This window comes from Suricata suricatta, chromosome 5 (assembly GCF_006229205.1).
Source record: "Suricata suricatta isolate VVHF042 chromosome 5, meerkat_22Aug2017_6uvM2_HiC, whole genome shotgun sequence".
Taxonomy (NCBI): domain Eukaryota; kingdom Metazoa; phylum Chordata; class Mammalia; order Carnivora; family Herpestidae; genus Suricata; species Suricata suricatta.
In genome coordinates this window covers 153,451,749-153,472,135 of record NC_043704.1, presented here as the reverse complement: position 1 = coordinate 153,472,135, position 20,387 = coordinate 153,451,749, and the positions used below count along the sequence as shown (strand labels likewise).

Genomic DNA, 20,387 nt, shown 5'->3' with positions numbered 1-20,387 from the left:
GGGGGGGGATAAATGGGGATGGGCATTAAGGAGGGCACTTGTCGGCTCAGCACTGGGTGTTACATGGAAGTGATGAATTACTGAATTCTTTTCCTGAAGTCATCATGATGGTACATGCTAGCTAACTTGGATTTTTAAAAAATGATATAGGTATATATGTATATCCGTACATAAATAGTACTTTAGAAAGAGGAACTGAACCCAGAAGAAAGGGACGAATCATGAGAAGCGGTGCCGTGCGAACCGCGGCCACATGGAGCTCTGGACTGAATGAGGATGTGGGACGGGTAGGGTCTCCGCTCAGCTTGCCGGGCACAGTCAGATCTGCATTCCCATCTTCCTGGAGGCCCTGGGTCTCAAGCGTGAATGCACATTGCAGTCACCTGGGGAATTTTAAAAACTACTGGCGCCCCCCACAGAGTTGCCTTTAGCTGGTATGGGGTACGGCCTGGCCATTGGGGTTTGTTTTTGAAACTCCCAGATAGAATAGCGCAAGGTGACATTTAAGAACCTCTGCGTTCAGGGGCTTGAGTGGGTAACACAGAGCCTTCGAGAGGAGATTTGTTCAGTGTTGCATAGTCGTGGGGTGTAATTGGGTTCAGTCTCTGAAGTATAGTGTTATTTATTCTTTATTCTCAGCCATACTGCTTAAAAGCGTGTACAATTGACAGTGATGATGCCTTTCTCTGTACAGTTGAGTTTAAAAACTGAATTTAGATTCAATTTGGGGAATATATGCATTACTTTTAGAATCTTCCATTTTTTTAAGGAAACAGATCTATTTGTGTGTGTGTGTGTGTGTGTGTGAGTGTGTGAGTATGATAGAGTGCAAGCAGAGGAGAGGCAGAGAGAGAATGGTAACCAGCCCCACACCCCGCACTGAGCCTGACGCAGGGCTCAGTGTCACAATTGTGAGATCACAACCTGAGCTGAAATCGAGTCGGACACGCTTAACCAACAGCCCCCAGGCGCCTAGCAGACCTATTTTTAAGAACATGGATTTATCTAGGTGAAGGCTGGCAAGCAGCCACAGGGCGAGAAGCACAGCACTTGATTTGGTCCATTTCCTCTTTGTGAGATTAAATTTATTTGTGTGACTTGTTAACGTAGCTATTGTCTATGTTATTGGGAAATAATACTCTTGGGAAAATATCAGCAAGGATATGGAAAGGCACTAAGAAATCATGATTCCAGCAGAAATATTTTTCACTAATGCATTTTGCAAAGAACCTGCAGTAATTATTATCAGAATATTTCTATTTGAGTTTTCTTCTCTACTCAATGTGTTGTGCCAAGTTTATCCTGCTTTTTGCTTCTTAGCCCATTGAGGAAAGTGGACAACACAGATTTTATCTTGCAGCTCACGAAATCATTTTCTCATTTTTGAAGATGGAAACGTACAGTTACACTTGAATTAACTATTAAAACGTTCTTTTCTGGTTTTAGACCAACAGCAGCAGAACTGTTAAGGCACAAATTTTTCCAAAAAGCAAAGGTAGGAAATTCTAACTTTTGATTTTACGCGTTCGTGTGATCCACCCCAGTTACCTAAATTAGACTCAGCACTCAGAAGCTGCTCTATCTTAAGATGATAATGTTTGGAAAGGTGATGGCAGATCAGATCATTGCTGGGAGCATTATGTGTACAGCCTTTGGCAATTAAGACACATGCTTTAGAATTGGTAAAGGTATTTTTCATATAAGTTAATTTAAACGTCAGGTTAAACTTGTAACAAGAACAGTGAACATTACCATTATAAACACGGTCTGCGAAAAACACCGAACTCTCGTTTCAGAGGTTTTCCTGCTGAATTTGGTAAACCTCTCATTTCCCCAAGAAGACAGGTCAGTGGGGTCCTACTGCAGTGTGAAGTGTGGGCCCACGACCCTCCAGGACCTGGGGTCAGGCAGACTGTGTGCTGATGATATTCATCCGGGTCACGAGAGCCCGGTCTCCGTGTGTGAGGCCACGGCAGGCCTGTACTAACGGAGCCTCAGAGTAAAGAATAGAGCTTTCATCAGATTTTTAATAAAACAGTTACTGTATCGTTTTAGTTGAAGTGAATATGCTGTGTCAATTACTATGGTTCAGTAAACGCTTCTTTTAAGAAGAAAACGTGTTTTTCCTCTGCAGAATAAAGAATTTCTTCAAGAAAAAATACTGCAGAGGGCACCAACTATTTCTGAAAGAGCTAAAAAGGTAAATGGGGACTTCCCTCCAGGTTCCTAGGAAGTTGGTTGAAGTTTGAAAGTAGATGTTAAGTAATTCTTTGTTAATAGTGTGTTACTCATCTTTCTCGATCCTGTCTTTAGCATCCTTTGATACATGTACTCATCAAATATCGTTAGTCTACGGCAGGCCTACGTGAGCTGTCTACTCGAATGAAAAGGTGTGACACACAATTGAAGAATTAATTCTAGACTCTGTTAAATGACTGCAGCTACCAGAGCGAATTGTGAAGCTGCACCCTTTCCTCACACGGCACAGAAACAAGGAAGCCCCCGGGTCAACTACAATAAAGAAGACAGACAGCAGCAGGTGTTGATAAAGACCTAGGGAAACGAGCCCTCCCACGCTGGTGGTGAAAATGGGAAACGGTGCGGCCACTTGAGAAAGTAGCCTGGCGGCTTCTCACAAGACGACCCCAGCGGCCCGGCCCCCGGCCCGCCTGGGGAACTGGGGACCCGCACTCGTGGCGACGTGCAGGGATGTTCCCGGAGCATCGTTCATCATAACCCGACCACGGAAACGACCTCATTCCCCACCTGCTGGCGAACAGATACGTAAGATGGCGTGTGTCTGTATGGTGAAGTATTACTCATCAGGAAAAGGAAGTACTGATCCGTGTCCTTGCGTGGATGAACCTTTACAACAGTATACTCATCATGGGAAGCTGGTTAGAAAAGACCACATATTATCTGATTCTGTTTATGTGAAAATTCCAGAGTAGGCAAATGTCCAGAGACAAAGTAGACTGAAGGTTGCCCAGGACCGGAAGGATTATACAGAAATGGGCAGTGACCGCTAATGGTTACGTGGTATTTTTTGCGGCATAGAGGAGTGAGGAAAGTGACATAACATTTAATTGCAGAGATGGTTTCACAACTTTGAATCTACTAAAACTAGTTGAATTATATACCTTAAGTGGTATTATAAGGCCTATGAATTATATCAATAAAGCCATTACTTTAAGTGTTTTGTTAATGTTTATTTACTTTTGAGAAAGAAAACATGAGTGGGGGACAGGGAGAGAGTGAGAAGGAGACACAGAATCCAAAGCAGGCTCCAGGCTCTGAGCTGTCAGCACAGAGCCCGATGCGGGGCTTGAACCCACAAACCATGAGATCATGACCTGAGCTGAAGTCAGATGCTTAACCAACTGAGCCACCCAGGTACCCCTAAAGCTGTTACTTTAGAAAAGGAGCATATAGACAGTGATGTCTCCATGAACAAAAAGCTCTTGGAAATTGAAAACATCAGAGAAGAAATGAAAATACTCAATACACACGCTATGTGATACAGCTGAGGAAATTTCCCAGAAAACAGACCTCAAAGAGCTAAGAGACAGATAACAAGAGAAAAAGACCACAACACGAGGGGGTCATCTGAGAGGGCTCAGTCTTTGAGTAAAGAGTTCCCGCAAAGCAGAACCAAAAAAAACCAGAAGAAGAGAAGTCACTGAAGAAATTATTCAAGAAAACTTTCCACAACGGATAGTCATGAATCTCCAGATTGAAAGAGCCCAGGTACCTAGTGCACTGAATGGAAATAGACCAGCACTCAGACACATCGCCATGCTGGCTGGCTCGGAATACTGGAGGCAAAGGAAAAGCTTCCGCAGAAGGGAGAGGGGTCCGGGCTGCTCCTCTGGAAGCTGGATCACCGTGAAGTGGTCGTGTACAACAAGATGAACGAAAGTGTTTCTACGAAACCAGACTTTTTTAACCAGGCAAACTTTGTGAAGTGCAGGATGGAGTCGAGGAGGTTGAGAAATGCATGGTTTTGGTTAATGTGCGCTGCTAATAATGGAGGAAGTGCTTAACCTGAGAACAAGGGAGTCATGAGATCCAGGAAACGTGGCCCTCTGGCTCGTGAGAGAGTGAGGTCTGACGTCCACAGCTGGTGTGAAACCAGTCTGGGTGGGAGGCTCTGGTGAGGGTCTTCCTCAGGAAGGTGGTCCTGATGAGTCCTTCATCATGGATGTGAATGTGGTGAGAGGAGATTTACAGAGAATTTGGCGATAAATATGACAAGCACATAAAAATAAGCAAATATTAACTCCGAGGGAAACAAAAAAGTTATACGTGAGAAGAAAGTGATTGTAATGTACGATAAGGCTTAACTGTTTCATGTCATGGAGACGCAGAATTTTGATTTAATCAAAATCACAGTGTATCTTTAGAAAAGAGGAGGGTCAATAATAGGATTAAATTCTCATCCTTTATAGTTTGACGTCCAGTAGACAAAACCAAAAATTCAAGGGGGTAATAATAAGAGCACATTCTTAGAGAGACGAGTACTAATTTAAAAAGACTAAGCTAACATGAGTTGAAAGTGCCTCCCTGTAAGGGGATAAAGGTTGGGAAATGGCTGTTTTTCTTGACAAAACTTGAGAAATGCATGGTTTTGGTTAATGTGCGCAGCTTTAGTACTCTTGAAGCTGCAGGTGTAAATGTGATTTTTAAAATTAAAAAGAAAACAGCAGAATCTGGATTGATTTATTTTGGGGGCCGAAAAAAATGTTGACACCTCTTGGAACATGAACCGTTCGTAAGAGTTGGTCTGTGACTTCACGTGAGAAGGATTCGGATGGTCTCTGGGCTCACGAGCCTAGAAGCCTCGGGCAGGTCGGCGCTGGGAGTGGAGCCCCGTCCTGGAGCCCAGGCTGCGTGCGGTATGGGTAGTGGGGGCCGAGCACGCCGTCACCCACATGTCCTCCTGCCCTGCAGGTCCGGAGGGTGCCAGGGTCCAGCGGCCGCCTTCACAAGACCGAAGACGGTGGCTGGGAGTGGAGCGACGACGAATTTGATGAAGAAAGTGAGGAAGGGAAGGCGGCCATCTCGCAACTCAGGGTGAGTGCTGAGAAACCGTGCGCCTAGCTCGCGCTCTCCTTGTCCGGAGCCTCCAAGACTCGCTGTGCTCCCTGGATCCGTGCGGCGTGGCCGCTGAGGTGTGAGCAGCACTCGTGCTGGCGGTGCGGTCTCCTTGAGCGACTTACTGACTGCAGGGAAAGGGACGGACACGTCTGCCTGGACATGGTACTTAAGGCCTCTGGAAAGGGCCAGAATCCGGAGAGGGGGACCGCTGTGTCTAGGGTGAGAATTCACTGGATAGGCCCAACGGCTGGCTAGACCCTGCAGGAGAAGAGATTATGGAACTTGAAAGACTAACAATCAAAGCTGTTTCCCCTGAAGTCGGCTAACCCTCTGCCTGAAGACCAGTGTCCCTTTCTTCAGCTGGTGTATCCTGGAGGGTGTGTGTGTGTGTGTGTGTGTGTGTGTGTGTGTGTGTGTGTGTATCTGTCTCTTTGTGTGTGTGTGTGTATCTGTCTCTCTGTGTCTGTGTGTCTGTCTCTGTGTGTCTGTGTGTGTGTGTGTGTATCTGTCTCTTTGTGTGTGTGTGTGTGTGTGTGTGTGTGTGATCTGTCTCTCTGTGTCTGTGTGTCTGTCTCTGTGTGTCTGTGTGTCTGTAGACAGAGGTCTTGTTTTGGTTTTGTTCCGTCACCCTTGCCTGCAGTTAGTGCCTCCAGTTGGTTGTTTGGACTCTCTCCTACGAGCAGAAACGTGTGTGAGAACCGGTACTGTGTGAGGCTCAGCACCGCTCTGACCGCCTGGAGCCAGGGCGGCACGAGTGGCGGCAGGTGGTGTGTCCGCCTGGGTCAGGTCTGCTTGGTCGTGGAACTTAGGATTCACTGGGCAACACTGAGGCTTTGTTGGTCTCGTCAGCTGAAGTCTTTGAGTCTAGGCTTTTTGCAGAGCTAAGTTTGTAAAGACTCGGCCAATGAAAATTGGCAAAATTTATGACGTCTAACCTTGGAAAGCTCTTCAGGAGTTAACAGATGCACACATCTGTCTACACACGATTGTGAGTTTATTAAAATGTGAGACTGCCTTAGGAGACCTTCTCCTTACTTCTTCGTAGGATTCCTCCTTACCCGGGTCTTGTTGTGTAGTGTTCAGTTGACGTGATCGGGGAGGGGCAAGAGGTCCATGAATCTTGTAGTTCTAGCCTCCTAGGAAAGAGTTGACAGTTTTTCCTCTGACAACATATATTTGGGAAGATAAGTTACAGTGTTTCAGTGTCTGATTGTTACCCTCTAGCAACCTATTAGAGAAATTTACTTAAAATTTTGTAGTTCTGAAATACCTACAGGTTTTTATAACCTAATACACTGATACGAAAACAGCGTAGAAAATTATACACATTGTTCTCAAACTAAGTAGCTTTCTGCATTTTTCATCTTATTCTTATAGCCATTTTCGATGCCATGAATTCTTTTGTGAAAGGAAGGGCTTTTAAGACTATCTTGAACTACGTTGAACTCCTTGTCCTGGGATCCAGTGGGGTAGGGTGAGGGATGGTTCAGTATTAGGAAATCTTGTAATACTAATAGCCCTAAAGAGAAAACAAGTCATAATGTTATTTTCATATGTTCCAAAAAAAAACTTTTACAAAATTCAGCACATATTCAAAATAGACTATTTATTCAAAATGATTTCTTTAAGGTTTTTTTGTCCAAAACTGTCTCTATTTCACCATTGTTTTGAAAAGACACTTTTGCTAGATATAGAATTTTAGAATCATCAGCTTTTTCTGTTAGTATTTTGAAGGTGGTGTTTCACTGTATTCTTGTTTGCCTGGTTTCCGTCCAGAGACCAGGAGCCTTGCCTTCTGTCCTTTTGTAACTGCACGTCCTCTTACACTGGCTGCTTCTAGACGTTGTTCTTCGTTCTGGATGGTTCTCTGAGCGGCTGGATTCTGACGGGCGTGCGCGGGCCTTCGCCGACCTGTGGGCGTACGGGTTCCTATCGCGTGTGGATTATGTTTTCAGATCCTTTTTCTGCCCCTCATGCACCTTGGAGAGTCCAGTAACCTGTATATTAGGCTGCTTAAAATTGTCTGCCAGTTCACTGATTTCTTGTTTTAAAAATTATCTTTTTGCTCAGTCTCCTCTTGTACAGTTTCTATTGTGGGCCTTCAGATTCGTTCACCGTTTCCTCTGGGACGCCTGATTGCTGTGCATCCGCTTCGGTCTGTTTTATATCACGGACACTGTAGTGTTTTCGAAGCTTGGTTGTGTGCTTGTTCCTTTTTATACTTTCATGTCTCTCCCTAACTTGTTGAAGATAATGTGTATTATAACTATAGTAGACATAGAATAATTATTTGCAATGTCCTTTTCTATTCCTCCTTCCATTTTTGTCAGTTCTGGAGCGGTTTTATTTGATTGACTCTTCCCTTCATTATGGCTTGAAGAGTGTTTCCCTGAGTTGAGGACATAGGGCTAAGAGTCCAGGGAGACGACAGCAGAGAGAACCCAGGGAGGAGAGCACCGCCCACAGCGCAGCTCCGATGTCTGCAGAGGGTCCCTTGTGGGGCTCAGTGGGGTGCTCTTCCAGGACCGCGTGTGGGCAAACCCCTCAGAGAGCCAGTGATGCTGCCTGCTTCCAGCGGCCAGAGTGCGGGGGCCCGTGACTCTGGAGAGTCCCAGTAGCGTCCTCAGAGCGCGGGTCTGCGTGGTGGGAACACAGAGCCCCAGGCTGGGCACTGCTCTGGCTCCACCTCACGACTCACACAGCCCGATCCCACAGGATTAGACTGTTCCCAAGGAACTTGACTCTATTCCAGAACAAAGCTCTGCAAGATTTATAAAATACAGCGTTGTCAGCACGCAGCGAGGGACTGCTCACTGCCCCTGGCATCTAGTCACAGGTCACCAGGTGTGCGGTCAGTCAGGACGACAACAGTGAGCACACTTTACGCCCAGACCTTGGTCCCCAATGCCATTTTGTCCTAAAGGAGCAAGAGCACCTTAGAGAAGTAGCTGATTCCAGGCCCCACACAGGAAAGTACAAGATGAATGTGGAATATCTTCTTTTTTCAGAAAGAGAAGTGTTTTATTTAAAAAAAAAAGTCATAATAGTACAAGGCCCAGGTTGAATGAGCCCCACTGACCAACTTAGAATTTAACTATCGAAACCCTTACGTGCAGTAATAAATCTCACACCATTTATAAAACAGGAGTCTTATGAGTCTGTGCCAGCAATGAACAGGTAGATAAGTAAGTGGGGGGAAGGGATGGCTTTTCATTCCAGCAAATCCCAGCGCTGACGGGTAAATGTGCAGGAGTCCTGGAGGGCAAGGATCAGCAGCGATGCTAAGGATAGGGGAGGGCTTTTGTTTTTGTTTTTGTTTCTGATTTCGGTGTAGGGGACATTTTTGATAAGCAGAGTATTTTCAGGGTCTTGAAGTGTCTTCTCCACAGATTGCCTACGAGTTGCAAGGGGAAGAATCTTACCGCATTCTGGACAACTTGGCAAATGCCTTGACTAGCTGATGGAAATGAGCATTGTTGTGAAATTTACTGACGTCGGTAACTGTGGTGGTGAGAAGTAAGAGAAGAGAGTGTCCCCTTCTTAGGAGGTGCGCCGTGATGGTGCCGTGGGAAGGGGCCACAGTCCGTGCAGCTAGCCTCGGGCAGTGCAGGGGCGATGTGACTGACTAAATCGGATGTATTTAAAAGGAGAGAAAGAGGGGCACCTGGGGGGCTCAGTTGGTTGAACGTCCGGCTTCGGCTCAGTTCATGATCTCACAGTTCATGGGTTCAAGCCCTCCATCAGGCTCTGTGCTGACAGCTCAGAGCCTGGAGCCTGCTTCAGATTCTGTGTCTCCCTCTCTCTCTGACCCTCCCCTGCTCGCGCTGTCTCTCTCTGTCTCTCAAAAATAAATAAAAAACATAAAAAAGAAATTTTTTTTAAATAAAAAATAAAATAAAAAGAGAGAAAGTGAACAGCTGCACTAAAGCAGGTGAGGAAAAAAGTTAACGATGGGTGAAGCTGGGTCAAAGGGATACTTGTGCCCTTTGTGCTGTTCTCATTCTGACAGAAAGTTCTGTACGTTTGAAATTATTTCCAAACATAACGTTTTAAAAAAGACGGGTCTCGGCTTGGCCATAAACTTGCGGTGCTATGTATTATCTCGATTCTCTTTAGAGAAATAGTGAGGAAAGCTTAAAGACCCGAAGCTGACCTTTACGTAGTCCAAAGTTATGCTTGGTAGAATTCACCGTAAACCGGTATTTGTGTAGAGCTATGTTAAGAGATTGTTTTGTTTTGTTTTGTTTTTGTAGTCTCCATTTCCTGTATCCAGAATCACTACTAACTGTTATGGTTTACTAAATAAGTTTAGCTTAGATTTTCAAATGGCAGATTGTCAATTTGCCAAAATTTTCAGTTTTGACTCGGGAGTTTGCTCCAGTTCAAGCCCATGATCCAAATGAGTCTGCTTTGAGGGTGTGTTGGATAATGAGCTTGAAGGCTTGCATTCGGTCTAGGATATTATGGACAAAATATGTTTGTGATTAGTAGAAAGAATCGTACTTTGAGGAGTGTGACCTCCCTGAAAACCCAGTCAAATTATATTTGCTTGTAAAATACTGCAGAACATTGATGTTTTAAAGGCTCTCCGGACAGTGAATACAAGAGCATAATGTTTTCTTTTTCCAGAAAACTGTCAGTTGAGTTACCAGTGACTTAATGGATCTGAATGAAATGGAGTTTACTTGCATTGCAACATTCAGTGCAGTTTGGAACGACAAGTAACGCAAGTTTTGAGTTAATAAGCCTTTTTTGTATTTCTTTTAGTCTCCCCGAGTGAAAGAATCGCTATCAGCTTCTGAGGTAAGTAGCCGTGGTTTTCGCATCATTAAAATTATGCGCTTTTGTTTCGGTTTGGTTTTAATGTTAAGCACGTTTTTTTTTTGTTTGTTTTTAATATGTGCCTAAATGGGAATGAGAACTTAGAGCAGTCAGATTTCATCAGAGGTGTCGATGCTGAGTCTGAAGGGACTTCTGCAGGAAGTTGGCGCCACTGTACTCCTTTGAAAAGTTGACCTGGGCGCCTGGAGGGCTCAGTTGGTTAAGCATCTGACCTCGGCTCGGGCCACCATCTCACAGTTTGTGAGTTTGAGCCCCACTTCGGGCTCTGTGCTGACGGCTTGGAACCTGGAGTCTGCTTCGGATTCTTTGTCTCCTTTGCTCTGCCCTTCCTCCCTGGCACATTCTCTCTCTCTCTGTCTCTCTCTCTCTCAAAAATAAACACTTAAAAATAAAAAGGTGGCCTGGCTCTGCCTTCCTTTCCTGCCTGACTTCATGAGTTACGTTTTTGGCTTGGGCCTCCTGAAGTGGAAAGTCATCTTTTTGCATCAGTCTGTCCAGGAGTTTGTCATATGCTCCCTGCCTGTCCTTTTTGAGTTTTACCCCCTACCACCTTCCCTTGTCGTGTGCCTTGTGTTGTCTTTAGTTATTGCTCGTTATGATAGGGAGCCCCACTAGACGGAGCCCCGCTGCGCTGCCCTGCCTTACGCGCATCACGCACAGACGGCAATCGCTTCCGGGCTGGGTCCTGTCACGCGCTCCTCCTTCGGGCGGCACCTGCACTCCGGGCTCAGTACGTGGTTTCACGCGACACGTCTCGACCCGAGAAATCAGTTCGTTTTTGCCCCAGCGCTTAGAAGCAGCTACTTTCCTACGTGATTTGTATGCATGGTACACAGTTTCTGTACACAATTTTGTGCAGGATGTGTTTACATGTATCATATTGTTTAGGACTGAAGATAAGTACTGTCCTTGCGCACATTAACAGGCCAGTTACATCAGAACTGACAGCAGAGCTGCGGTTCTCTGGGATCGCGGCCTCCTCTCCGTGCTGCCTGGTAGAATGGCCTCTCCCTACCCCTTGCAGTTACCCGCGGCCATGGCAGCTGCTTTGGGCAGGGAGATGTTAGCGGGGAGAAGAACCGCTCCGTTGCTCCCTGGGCCCCTTGCCCCTGCTGCATCCCTGAATGCGGACAACCCCCACCTTCGCCTCCGCGGGCCAGAGACACACATGCCGTGCGTGCAGGAAATAACTTTCCTTCCAGTTGTCTGAGAAGTCAAGAGTATTTCATACTCTAACCTAATCTAGACTAATTCTCAGTTGCTCCAAAGTTGAGCAGAGAGGGCGTCTTTCAGATTATCCAGAGTGTCTCGTGTCCACGTGTCCCAGTGTCCTGCCCACATGGACGTCCGCGCGCTCGTGCTCACGGTCCAGGGCTCATTACCCTCTTGTTCTGTTTACAGCTGCAGTGAAGTAGACAGAACATAAAAGTTCCCCACTTCGCCATTTTTGTGGGCGCCGCTGAGCGGCCTCTGGTACATTCACCCTGTGTGCCGCCGTCCCCACCGCCCCCTCCAGATTAGCAGTCACCCCGTTTCTTCCTCCCCCCAGCCCCTGGCAGCGCCCATTCTGTACACACCTCATGGAAGTGGGGTCATCAGCCGGTCCCGAGACGGCCCTATTTCACTTGGCATAAGGCCCTTCGGGGTCATCCATGTAACAGGCGGCAGAGTTTCCTCCCTCCCTCCCTTTAGGGCCGCATAATAATACTCCATCGCATGTACATACCATATTTGTTTTTCCTTTCTTGGGTTGCTTTCCCCTTTGGGCTGCTGTGAATAATTCCAGTGTGAACATGGCTAAGAAATATGTTTGAGTTCTTTCCTTTAGGTCTTTGGGACTTACCCAGAGGGGAGTTGCCGGGTCACAGGGTAACTCTGGTTTTACCCCTCTGAGGGCTCCCCTTACTGTTTCCCATGTGGCTGCACGGTCTTCCTTTGCCCCCTGTGGCGCACAAGGTTCCAACTTCCCTACCTCCTTTCATTGCTTTGTTTTGTGTGGCCTCTCAGTTAGTATAGGTTAACACATAAGTGCATGCAATCTGGAAACTGCCCTTTTGAAATAGTGCTGATACTTATATTAATATTTTCAAATCTTTTTCTTTAAGATTTTTTTATTTTTAAGTGATCTCTATACCCAACATGGGGCACAATCCCAGGATCAAGCGCTACACAGTTGGGACAGCAGTTGCCCCATCAGTTTCAAAACTAATCTTACATTCTCTTTTTCTACCAAAATTCAGAACCAGAATTACTTAAAAAATTTTTTTTAAGTGTTTATTTATTTTTGAGAGAGAGAGAGAGAGATTGAGACAGAGTGTGAGCAAGGGAGGGGCAAGAGAGAGGGAGACACAGAATCTGAAGCAGCTCCAGGCTCTGAGCTGTCAGCACAGAGCCCAACACAGGGCTCGAACTCACGGATTGCAAGATCATGACCTGAGCTGAAATCAGGCGCTTAACCCACTGAGCCCCCCAGGCGCCCCAGAGCCAGAGTTACTTTCATTTCCTCCGTATGAAGCTAAATGAACACAAAATCTTATTTTCTTATCTCTCAATTTTGTTTATATGCTCTCAGCTCTTATACCTGTCTTGTTGCCCTTTCAGTTGTTTTCTCTTTCAGCTGTTAAGTTCTAGCCATTGCACTTTTTTCATCTATTTATAATACTGAATATGTTACCTTGGTTGTATGCTCAACATCAGTCTTTTTTTCCCAAGTTACCTAGTTAACATTTATGAAATAATTCAAACATGCAAAATAGATGTAGAATGTCTATGTTGGTTTTCTGTCTTAAAGAGCTTTTCAGGTATGTTAATGGATCATTGGTTAATTGTCTTCCTTTATAAGTAGGAGAAGGCTTCCAGACATGGAAAATATAGCTTCCGTCATTTCCTTTGACTACGTCAATCTGTGTCTTGGAGGTGCCATTTTATTGGGCAAAGAGGATAGAACAGATGTAGTTGAAAGTAGATATGATATAATGAAATGCTCTTCTGGAGGAAATAACGAACTATGGATATACAGGCTGTACTGTGACTGAACCTCAGAAAACTGTGCTGAGTGAGAAGAGCCAAGCACACCAGGGAGTGTGTGCGTCGCTTGTATGAAAGGCCCAGAAAAGGCACACGGGGAGGCACAGAAGGTGGCTCAGTGGTCGCCTAGGGCTGGGTGTGGGAGCTGGAAGAGTTAAATGGAAATGGGCTCAGGAGAACTTTTTGAGTTGATGGAAATGTTCTAAAACTGGATTGTAGTGATGTTGGCACAAGTACAAATTTTCTAAAAATCATTGAATCGTATACTTACAAGTGCGTGAATTTAGTGGGGTATGGTCTACATCTCAAAAAAGCTATGATAACAAAAAAGTGTAGTCGAAATGTTTGCCTTCCACTTGCAGTAGATGTGTGCCAGGGGGTGGAGCTGTGCCGGGACAGCACGCGGAAGCTGCGTGGAAGCACCCGGGGAGGCCCTGCCTGCCCGCCTGTAGACCTGCCTCCCTTTCCGCTTGGCTCACGCGGCACCGTGTGTGTGTTTTCCTTACAGCTCTTTCCGACGGCGGACCCTGTGGGTACTTTACTCCAAGTTCCAGAACAGATTTCTGCGCACCTACCTCAGCCCGCCGGGCACACGCCTGCACAGCCCGCCCTCGTGTCTCCCCCGCCCCCCGCAGAGCCGGCCACCCCAGCTCAGGTGAGGCGGGGCGGGGGGGGGGGGGAGCCCCCGGAGCGGCCTGCCTTCGGGGCGGGTGGCACGCGGACAAGGACCCAGCTGGCGTCGCGAGGTGGCCGCTGGGGTAGACCGGAGACCAGCTAGGAAGTCTGTTTTCACCGTTTGAAATGTAGCAAATAAGAGTTTTCAAGGATCACGCAGGTTAAGCCATACATGCAGCTAACGATGGAGACGGTGAATGACATTCCAGCCCTCGGAAGTCGGGGGTAATTTCTGGGCAGCTTCTTCCGAGAAGGCCCGGTCGGGCCTCCCTGGGGGCGGAGGAGCTCACGGCCGCGTGGACGGTTCCGCTGCTGCTGAGCGCTGGTAACCCCCGGGCTTAGCCGTGCGGACTCTGACCGTCGCGTTCGCTGCCCCGCAGGCCCCGTCCGCAGGAGCAGGGCCGCAGCACGCCAGCGTCCCGATCAGCCTCGTGCTCAGGCTAAGGTGAGGAGACCGCCTCCGTGCTTTCCGAATACTCTCCGTCTGCTTCTTTCTCTTTTAAACGGTTCTTCTAGCAGCGTGTGCCTGAGAGTGACCAGGTAAGACTGGGTGGCCTGCGGAAGGCGCCGCCCGGTGACCGTGACGGTGTGAGGTCCCAGACGCGGACAGGGCCTGCGACCGGCAGCACATTTTCTTAGCTGTTTCTCACTAATGGTGACAGGTTTGTGCATTAAAAATTTTTAAGTTTTGTTTAATTTTGAAAGAGAGACAGAGTACGAGTGAGGGAGGGGCAGAGAGAGAGGGAGACAGAATCCGAAGCAGCTCCGGGCTCCGAGCCGTCAGCACGGAGCCCCCCAGGTGCCCCCTCTTCTGCTCGCTTTTTAATTGGCTCATTTGGGATGTCTTGGTGTTAAGTTGTAATGTCCTTCATATGATCTTAGATCCGAACCTTCCGGCCTGTGTCACTTTAATTATGCCTTCCTGTGTTCTCCTATTTCCCTCTTAGTTTATGTGATCATCCCCGTGGGAACAAGGACGAGAACACACACAGCAGAGTCTCCTCAAAAGCACGAGGGCTTTTTTGTTTTGTTTACTTTGTGCTTGGAGTTTCCCCCCATTGATTTATTTCCACTATAACTAACGTGCACTGCTCTATGGGTTTCACTTAGAAGTCATTATATTAGAATCCCTCCGGTGATCTGGCAATCCCATACCTTACTCGGCGCTCCGCACAAGAAGTGTGCCCTTACGCCCCCTCACCGTTAGCAGGGGGATTTTCTGGTGACCAGTGGAGAGCAGAGGTCAGAAGGCTGGCAGGTGTGAGCTGGTGGGAGCCCCACCGTGTGAGCACATTAGCACAAATCGTGTGATCTCTGGGAACAGAAAGAATGGTCTTATTTGAGGCACAGCTTTCCTCATCTGTGTTGGCAGCATCTGTGTGCAGGAACCCAGAAATCTCTCTGACACCTGCTGTTTTCTTTCGTAGGAATTCAAAAAAAGAACTAAATGATATTCGATTCGAGTTTACTCCTGGGAGAGGTGAGGCCTCAAAAACATTGAAAACAAAATAACTTCGCATTTTATTATTTCATGAAATGTGTTACGAAGCTTGTCTTTTCATTTCTGTTACACCCATTGATCAGATTGCACCACCTCAAATAACTAGACATGAAGAAAAGCTCACCGGAATAAAGAAAATGACTTTAGCAAAAACCTTGGGGTGTGATCTCCAAATAGAAAGGTTACAATTTGCTCTTTCCAGACATACTTGAAATTAAAGCATTTTCTTGTGGCAGCCCTGGGGGGGCTCGCTCTCCGGCCCCTCTCAGAGCTGATGGGCCCGGGGCCGGAGTGACCCTCAGAACAGGAGTTTCCCCTGCAGCATCACTGTCGGGGGCTCTTTGACCCGAGCCTGAGGCTTCTCAATCACACCGCTCTTTACAAAGCTGTCTGTACGGACAGCTGGTAATGGCCATCGGGTTGCCGTCTGGCCAGACCTGTGAGACTCTCCCACTAGAGATGAGTCCAGTGGGAGGAGAGACCTCTGTGTGGGGAGAGACTCCACCCGCATCCTTGGTTCTGGGGACTCAGCAGCTGGCCTGGGCCTGGCAGTGCCAGCCCCGCCCTGAGAGTTAGCGGTGACGGCGTGCACAGCGACTGGAGCGCCTTCTTCTTTGTCCCTGCAGATACAGCGGAAGGCGTCTCTCAGGAGCTCATCTCTGCCGGCCTGGTCGACGGAAGGGACTTAGTAATAGGTAACTGCTTTGTGCTCTGCCCTGGGCCCCAGTGTCTCTGTCTGTGTCGATGAGGCCTAGAAAAGCAGGTCTGACTCCCTGAGCAGGTCTCACAGGTCTTGGAATGGTCTTGGTGTTGGGGACAGCTCCTCACAAAAAGGAAAATTCTGAGTTTGTGACCTCCAGTGGTAGGGAGTGACAGCGCACTTGGGCTTCTGGGAGATGCTAGTAGAATTGGTGACTTAAGTCACGGGTTAGAGTAAGCATGGCCATTTTAGAGGGTGAAACCCGACCCTTACGGAGCCAAGGGGCAAGCACACGTCGGTAGAATAAGCAGGAAGTGAGAAAAAGCATCGTCGGGCCATGCGTACATGCGGAAATGACCGTTGTCTGCAGCCCAGCCGGTCAGCAAGTTCTTCTGTGACGGACCAGACAGTGAAGAGTGGGGTCGTGGCCCACGCTCCGTCCTCTGAACCCGTCCCAGCCCACAGCCAGACTGGCCACAGGCTGCTGGCCCGCGCCGGCCACCTCCCGGTCTGGGCCTGTCTGGCCCAGGAGTAGGCAGAGCCCACCTCTTACACCTGTGCGTTTGGTCCCAGTTAATACAGCATCTGAAAGAAAGTTAATCTGACCATGATTCAAGACTTACTTGTGCTACTTAGAGTTACGCTTAGCAGGTCACTTTGTTTGGAGAGTGATTTATCTTCCTGCTTCCATCCCTGCTGAACATGGAGGGTTCTGAGCTCAGTCAAGGGTTTAACATGGTGGGAAGTGGGTTGACTTAGCTCCTCCTTACTTTCTGTTCGTGTGATTACAGTGGCAGCGAATCTGCAGAAAATTGTGGAAGAGCCTCAGTCAAATCGATCTGTCACTTTCAAACTGGTACTCATCCTCCCCCCTCAGTAAACTCCCGTTACCCGGCAGCCTCTGCAGGGCCAGTTTCTACATCCCCTGAGCAATGAGGATAGTGGGTCCGGTGGATTGTACTCACTCAACCCCAAGGCCCATGTCTCCTTTTTTTTTTTTTTAATGTTTGTTTGTTTTTTGGGAGAGAGAGAGAGAGCTCGGACGGGGTGGGGCAGAGAGAGGAGAGAGACCCCAAGCAAGCTCTGGGCTGTCAGCGCAGAGCCCGATGCGGGGCTCAAAGTCACGACACCTGAGTTGAACCCAATAGTTGGTCCCTTGACCTGCTGAGCCCCACAGGCGCCCCCTGGTGTGGGCCTTGGAGTGGCCTCCCTTCCCCCCCACTCCCAGGACGCCGCCGACCCCAGGCCCTTAGTAGTAGGTAGTCTGACTCCGGCTTTATACCCAGCCCCACCTTTTCTGGAAGGGACCCTCCGTCTGCCTCCTGTTTGTGTCCCAGGGACCCACCCCCTCTGTCTTCCTTCCCAGGGTCCTTAGAGCAGCTTTAGTTGCCACCCGAGGTTTTGTTTACAAGTAGCCACAGCCTCTGGTTTTGTCTGCTTCTCAGGCATCTGGTGTCGAAGGCTCGGATCTTCCTGACGACAGTAAACTAATAGGATTTGCCCAGCTCAGCATCAGCTAAAGCACAGCCCCGGAGGAGGCGGCCCCACGAGATTCCGCACGTGCGCGTCTCTTGCTTCTGTCGGCCTAAACCCACTACTGCCAAAGAACCTGCGACCAGCCCCCGGCCAGGAGCCTCAGAGCTTCCCTTTCGTTCTTCCCGCCGTCGCTCCCCCCCGCGCCCCCCCAGGCCGTGGCCAGCGTCCCTGTAAAGAGTTCCGTTAGTGACCCTGCCCCACGCGCCCGTCCTCCGCCGGCGAAGGGGCCGCGAGCCTCAGGGCCCGCCTTGCCTTACTCCAGCGGCGGCAGGGCTGGGGGGCCGCGCTGGGCCCGGCGCCTCCTCCTGCCTCTGGGGACAGCCCCTCACCACCGAAGCGGCAGCTCCGAGGTGACTGTCAGCTGGAGCCCAGAGAACTTAGTTTAGTGGTTTGGTTTGTTCTGTTTCGTTTCGAGTCTGATGTGACTTCTAGCAGGCTTTGTCAGGAAGAAGCACAGCCTCCGAGGAGGCAGCCTAAACCGCGGCCCTGTTTTGTTCGTGTTTCTAAGCGTTTTGCGGAAGCTGATCTCAGGCGCCCCATCACCACTCCCTCCGGAAAGGGCCGCCAGCCTTAACTTCAGCCGGTGCGCGACGTCCGTGGTCGCACCTCAAGCCATCAGACCCTCGGAGTGCAGGTTGGGGCCTATTTCGGCAAACACATCAAGGAACGGCCTACAAAAGTGAGTTCTCCCAGCAGTGGTTTTGAAAAGGAAAAGTCGGAACTCATATCATCAAGGAAATATTTATTTTCAAACCTTCAAAACTCCAGTGGAAGAAGAACCGCTTGCTCCTCAGTCGCCCACGGAACCCGCCCGGCCTCCGCGCCCGAGGAAACGCAAGGCCGACGCGCACAGCAATAAGGAGCCGCCCGGGCCGGCCTGCCCCGCGCCCCCTCCCGCACTGACCCTCCGGAGGGGGCCCGCACCTCTGCGCGGACCCGACCCAGGACGCAGCGTGAAGCCACATGTGCCGTGACTTTTAGGATTTATGAGTAGACCGTGTTCATTTGATTTTCTATAAAAATAACATAAATTATTCTGTACGTTTCAAACAGAGCACTCATAATGCAATGGTGAGCGCCCGGTGGGGCCGACTTTCCTTCCGGCTGCTTCCCAGCCAGCCCTTGTCCACCTGCACGGAGCCCGGCCACTTTGTGCAAGAAAGGCACACTCAGCCCGGCCTTACGGTGACACACACAGACGGGCTGTGGCCCCTGGAAGAGGGGAGAGTCGCCTCTTACCGAACCGCTCGGCCCGCTCCAGCACTGGTGGTCTGTGAATAACAAGGTCGTCCACCTGGTTTTCTCTGGGAGCATCTCTGGAACCTTCCCTCACGACTGAGTCGTCACAGCTGTGGTTGCTCGTTCTGAGCTCGCGGTTCCAGTCACGGGCTTTCTCCCCCTGCCTCGGGTGCAGAGACGACCTGGGAAAGGAGTGGATGCCGGGGAGCAGGGGGGCGGGGGTGGCGGCTTGGAGGAGAGTCGATGACAGGACCACACAGGACGTCCCGGGTCCCAGCACGATCGGTCAGAAGAGGGAGCGTGCTGAGCCTCGACAGGGAGAAGGTTGATCTGCTTGCTGCAAAAATAGTTCGCTTTTCTTTTTTTCTTTTCTCTCTCTCTCTCTCTCTCTCTCTCTCTTTTTTTTTTTTTTTTTTTTGTTAGCGGGGTGGGAAGCTCAGGCTGGGAGGTGGGAAGAAGGGGACAGCGTCCTCTTGGGCTCCGGACCAGTGGCCTGCCGTGGAGTCCGTATTTTGGTCTCACGCCGTCATCATCCACTTACTGGGAAACCCGGGGGTGGCGGCGGCGCTCTGTTCTAGCATTCTCTTTGGAGGCGGGCTGGAGCCCAGGCTGGGGCTCAGGGGCATCCCAACCCCGTTCCGTTTCTCCAGCTAGCCGTCACCCTCGGAAGCGGGCTGGGGCTTTCTCTTCCTTTTCCGTTCATTGTTTGCCCTGCTGGGAACTAGGAGCCGACCCCCAGCCTAGGGCGGCCGGCTCTTTTCTTCCGCCACGGTGACTTACACGGGGATGCTGAGGAAAGACGGGAACGGAAACGTGCAGGCGGGACAGCACGTGACACTCTGAGTGACCTTGCTCCTTTCCAGGAGCGTCGGTTCGGGGCGCCCCTCTGTCCGTGGGTCCTGGGCCCCCCTGGTCCCTTGGGGTCGGGACTGACTCAGCACAAGGTAACATGTGCCAATGCTGTTTGCGAAATGTATGGTCTTATTCCCGATGACTGATAGATTTGTTTGGGGTTTTTGCTTAAGTTTTGAACCAAATCCTAGAGCCAGCTGATACTATTTAATAATCCGAGGATAGAATAATGGTGTATCAATAAATGGAGGTTCCTCCTCATGACGTATGCTAGATTCTGGAAGATGTAAAATATCTGACCCTCCCCCTCCCTTTTTTGGACTTTGTATTTTGCTGCATGTTTCCTTCATTTTTAATCAATAAAGAGTAAATTGTCTGTAGTGGCTAAAGATTCTTTAAAAACACTTTTTTAATGTTTATTTGTTTTTGAGAGGGCGCGAGAAGAAGGGCAGAGAGAGGGGCAGACACAGAATCTGAAGCAGGCTGCAGGCTCCGAGCTGTCCGCACAGAGCCCGACGCGGGGTTGAAACCCACAAGCCGTGAGATCGTGACCTGAGCCGAAGTCGATGCCTAACTGACTGAGCCGCCCAGGCACCCCAAAGATTCTGTAGTACTTGTGGGTGGGGAGCAGTGAGGAGTGGGTCAGAGAGTCACTACGTAGTTTTTCACGTGAGGGAGAAGAACCAAAGTGTACGTAAACTAAAAAATGTGTGCGTGGATCTATGAGTTCTGTAGAACAGCTTGAAACCATCATGCAAGTGGGGAAACTAAAACCCCAGAAGGGAGGGAAGATCTGGCCAGGGCAGCGTCATATGGCGGGGTGTGGAATCCCTTGGGTTTGTCTTTTCGGTTTGCTTCTGCTCATGCTTTTGGGTAGGGGGAGATGCAAGATTCGAGCTCTCCGCGGTCTTTTTGGAG

General features: G+C 49.1%; 1 protein-coding gene across 2 annotated transcripts in view; it reads left to right on the top strand.

Moving 5' to 3' along the window:
* OXSR1 (oxidative stress responsive kinase 1) overlaps positions 1 to 19,849 on the top strand; it is an 89,711-nt gene extending 69,862 nt beyond the window's left edge. Inside the window, exons 9-18 of one of the 2 annotated variants that reach the window (XR_003908997.1) lie at positions 1,447 to 1,495; positions 2,135 to 2,200; positions 4,951 to 5,073; positions 9,865 to 9,900; positions 13,475 to 13,621; positions 14,022 to 14,086; positions 15,069 to 15,121; positions 15,226 to 15,323; positions 15,769 to 15,837; positions 16,634 to 16,654. Coding sequence is in view for 1 of the 2 variants with exons in the window: in XM_029940565.1 (XP_029796425.1) it covers positions 1,447 to 1,495; positions 2,135 to 2,200; positions 4,951 to 5,073; positions 9,865 to 9,900; positions 13,475 to 13,621; positions 14,022 to 14,086; positions 15,069 to 15,121; positions 15,769 to 15,837; positions 16,634 to 16,698; positions 17,288 to 17,362 (748 nt within the window). In the remaining variant the exon portion in view is untranslated. Of the gene's footprint in view, positions 1 to 1,446; positions 1,496 to 2,134; positions 2,201 to 4,950; positions 5,074 to 9,864; positions 9,901 to 13,474; positions 13,622 to 14,021; positions 14,087 to 15,068; positions 15,122 to 15,225; positions 15,324 to 15,768; positions 15,838 to 16,633; positions 16,699 to 17,287 lie in introns of those variants that run through there. The other variant, XM_029940565.1, reaches the window with a different exon arrangement.
* The last annotated feature ends 538 nt before the right edge of the window (positions 19,850 to 20,387 follow it).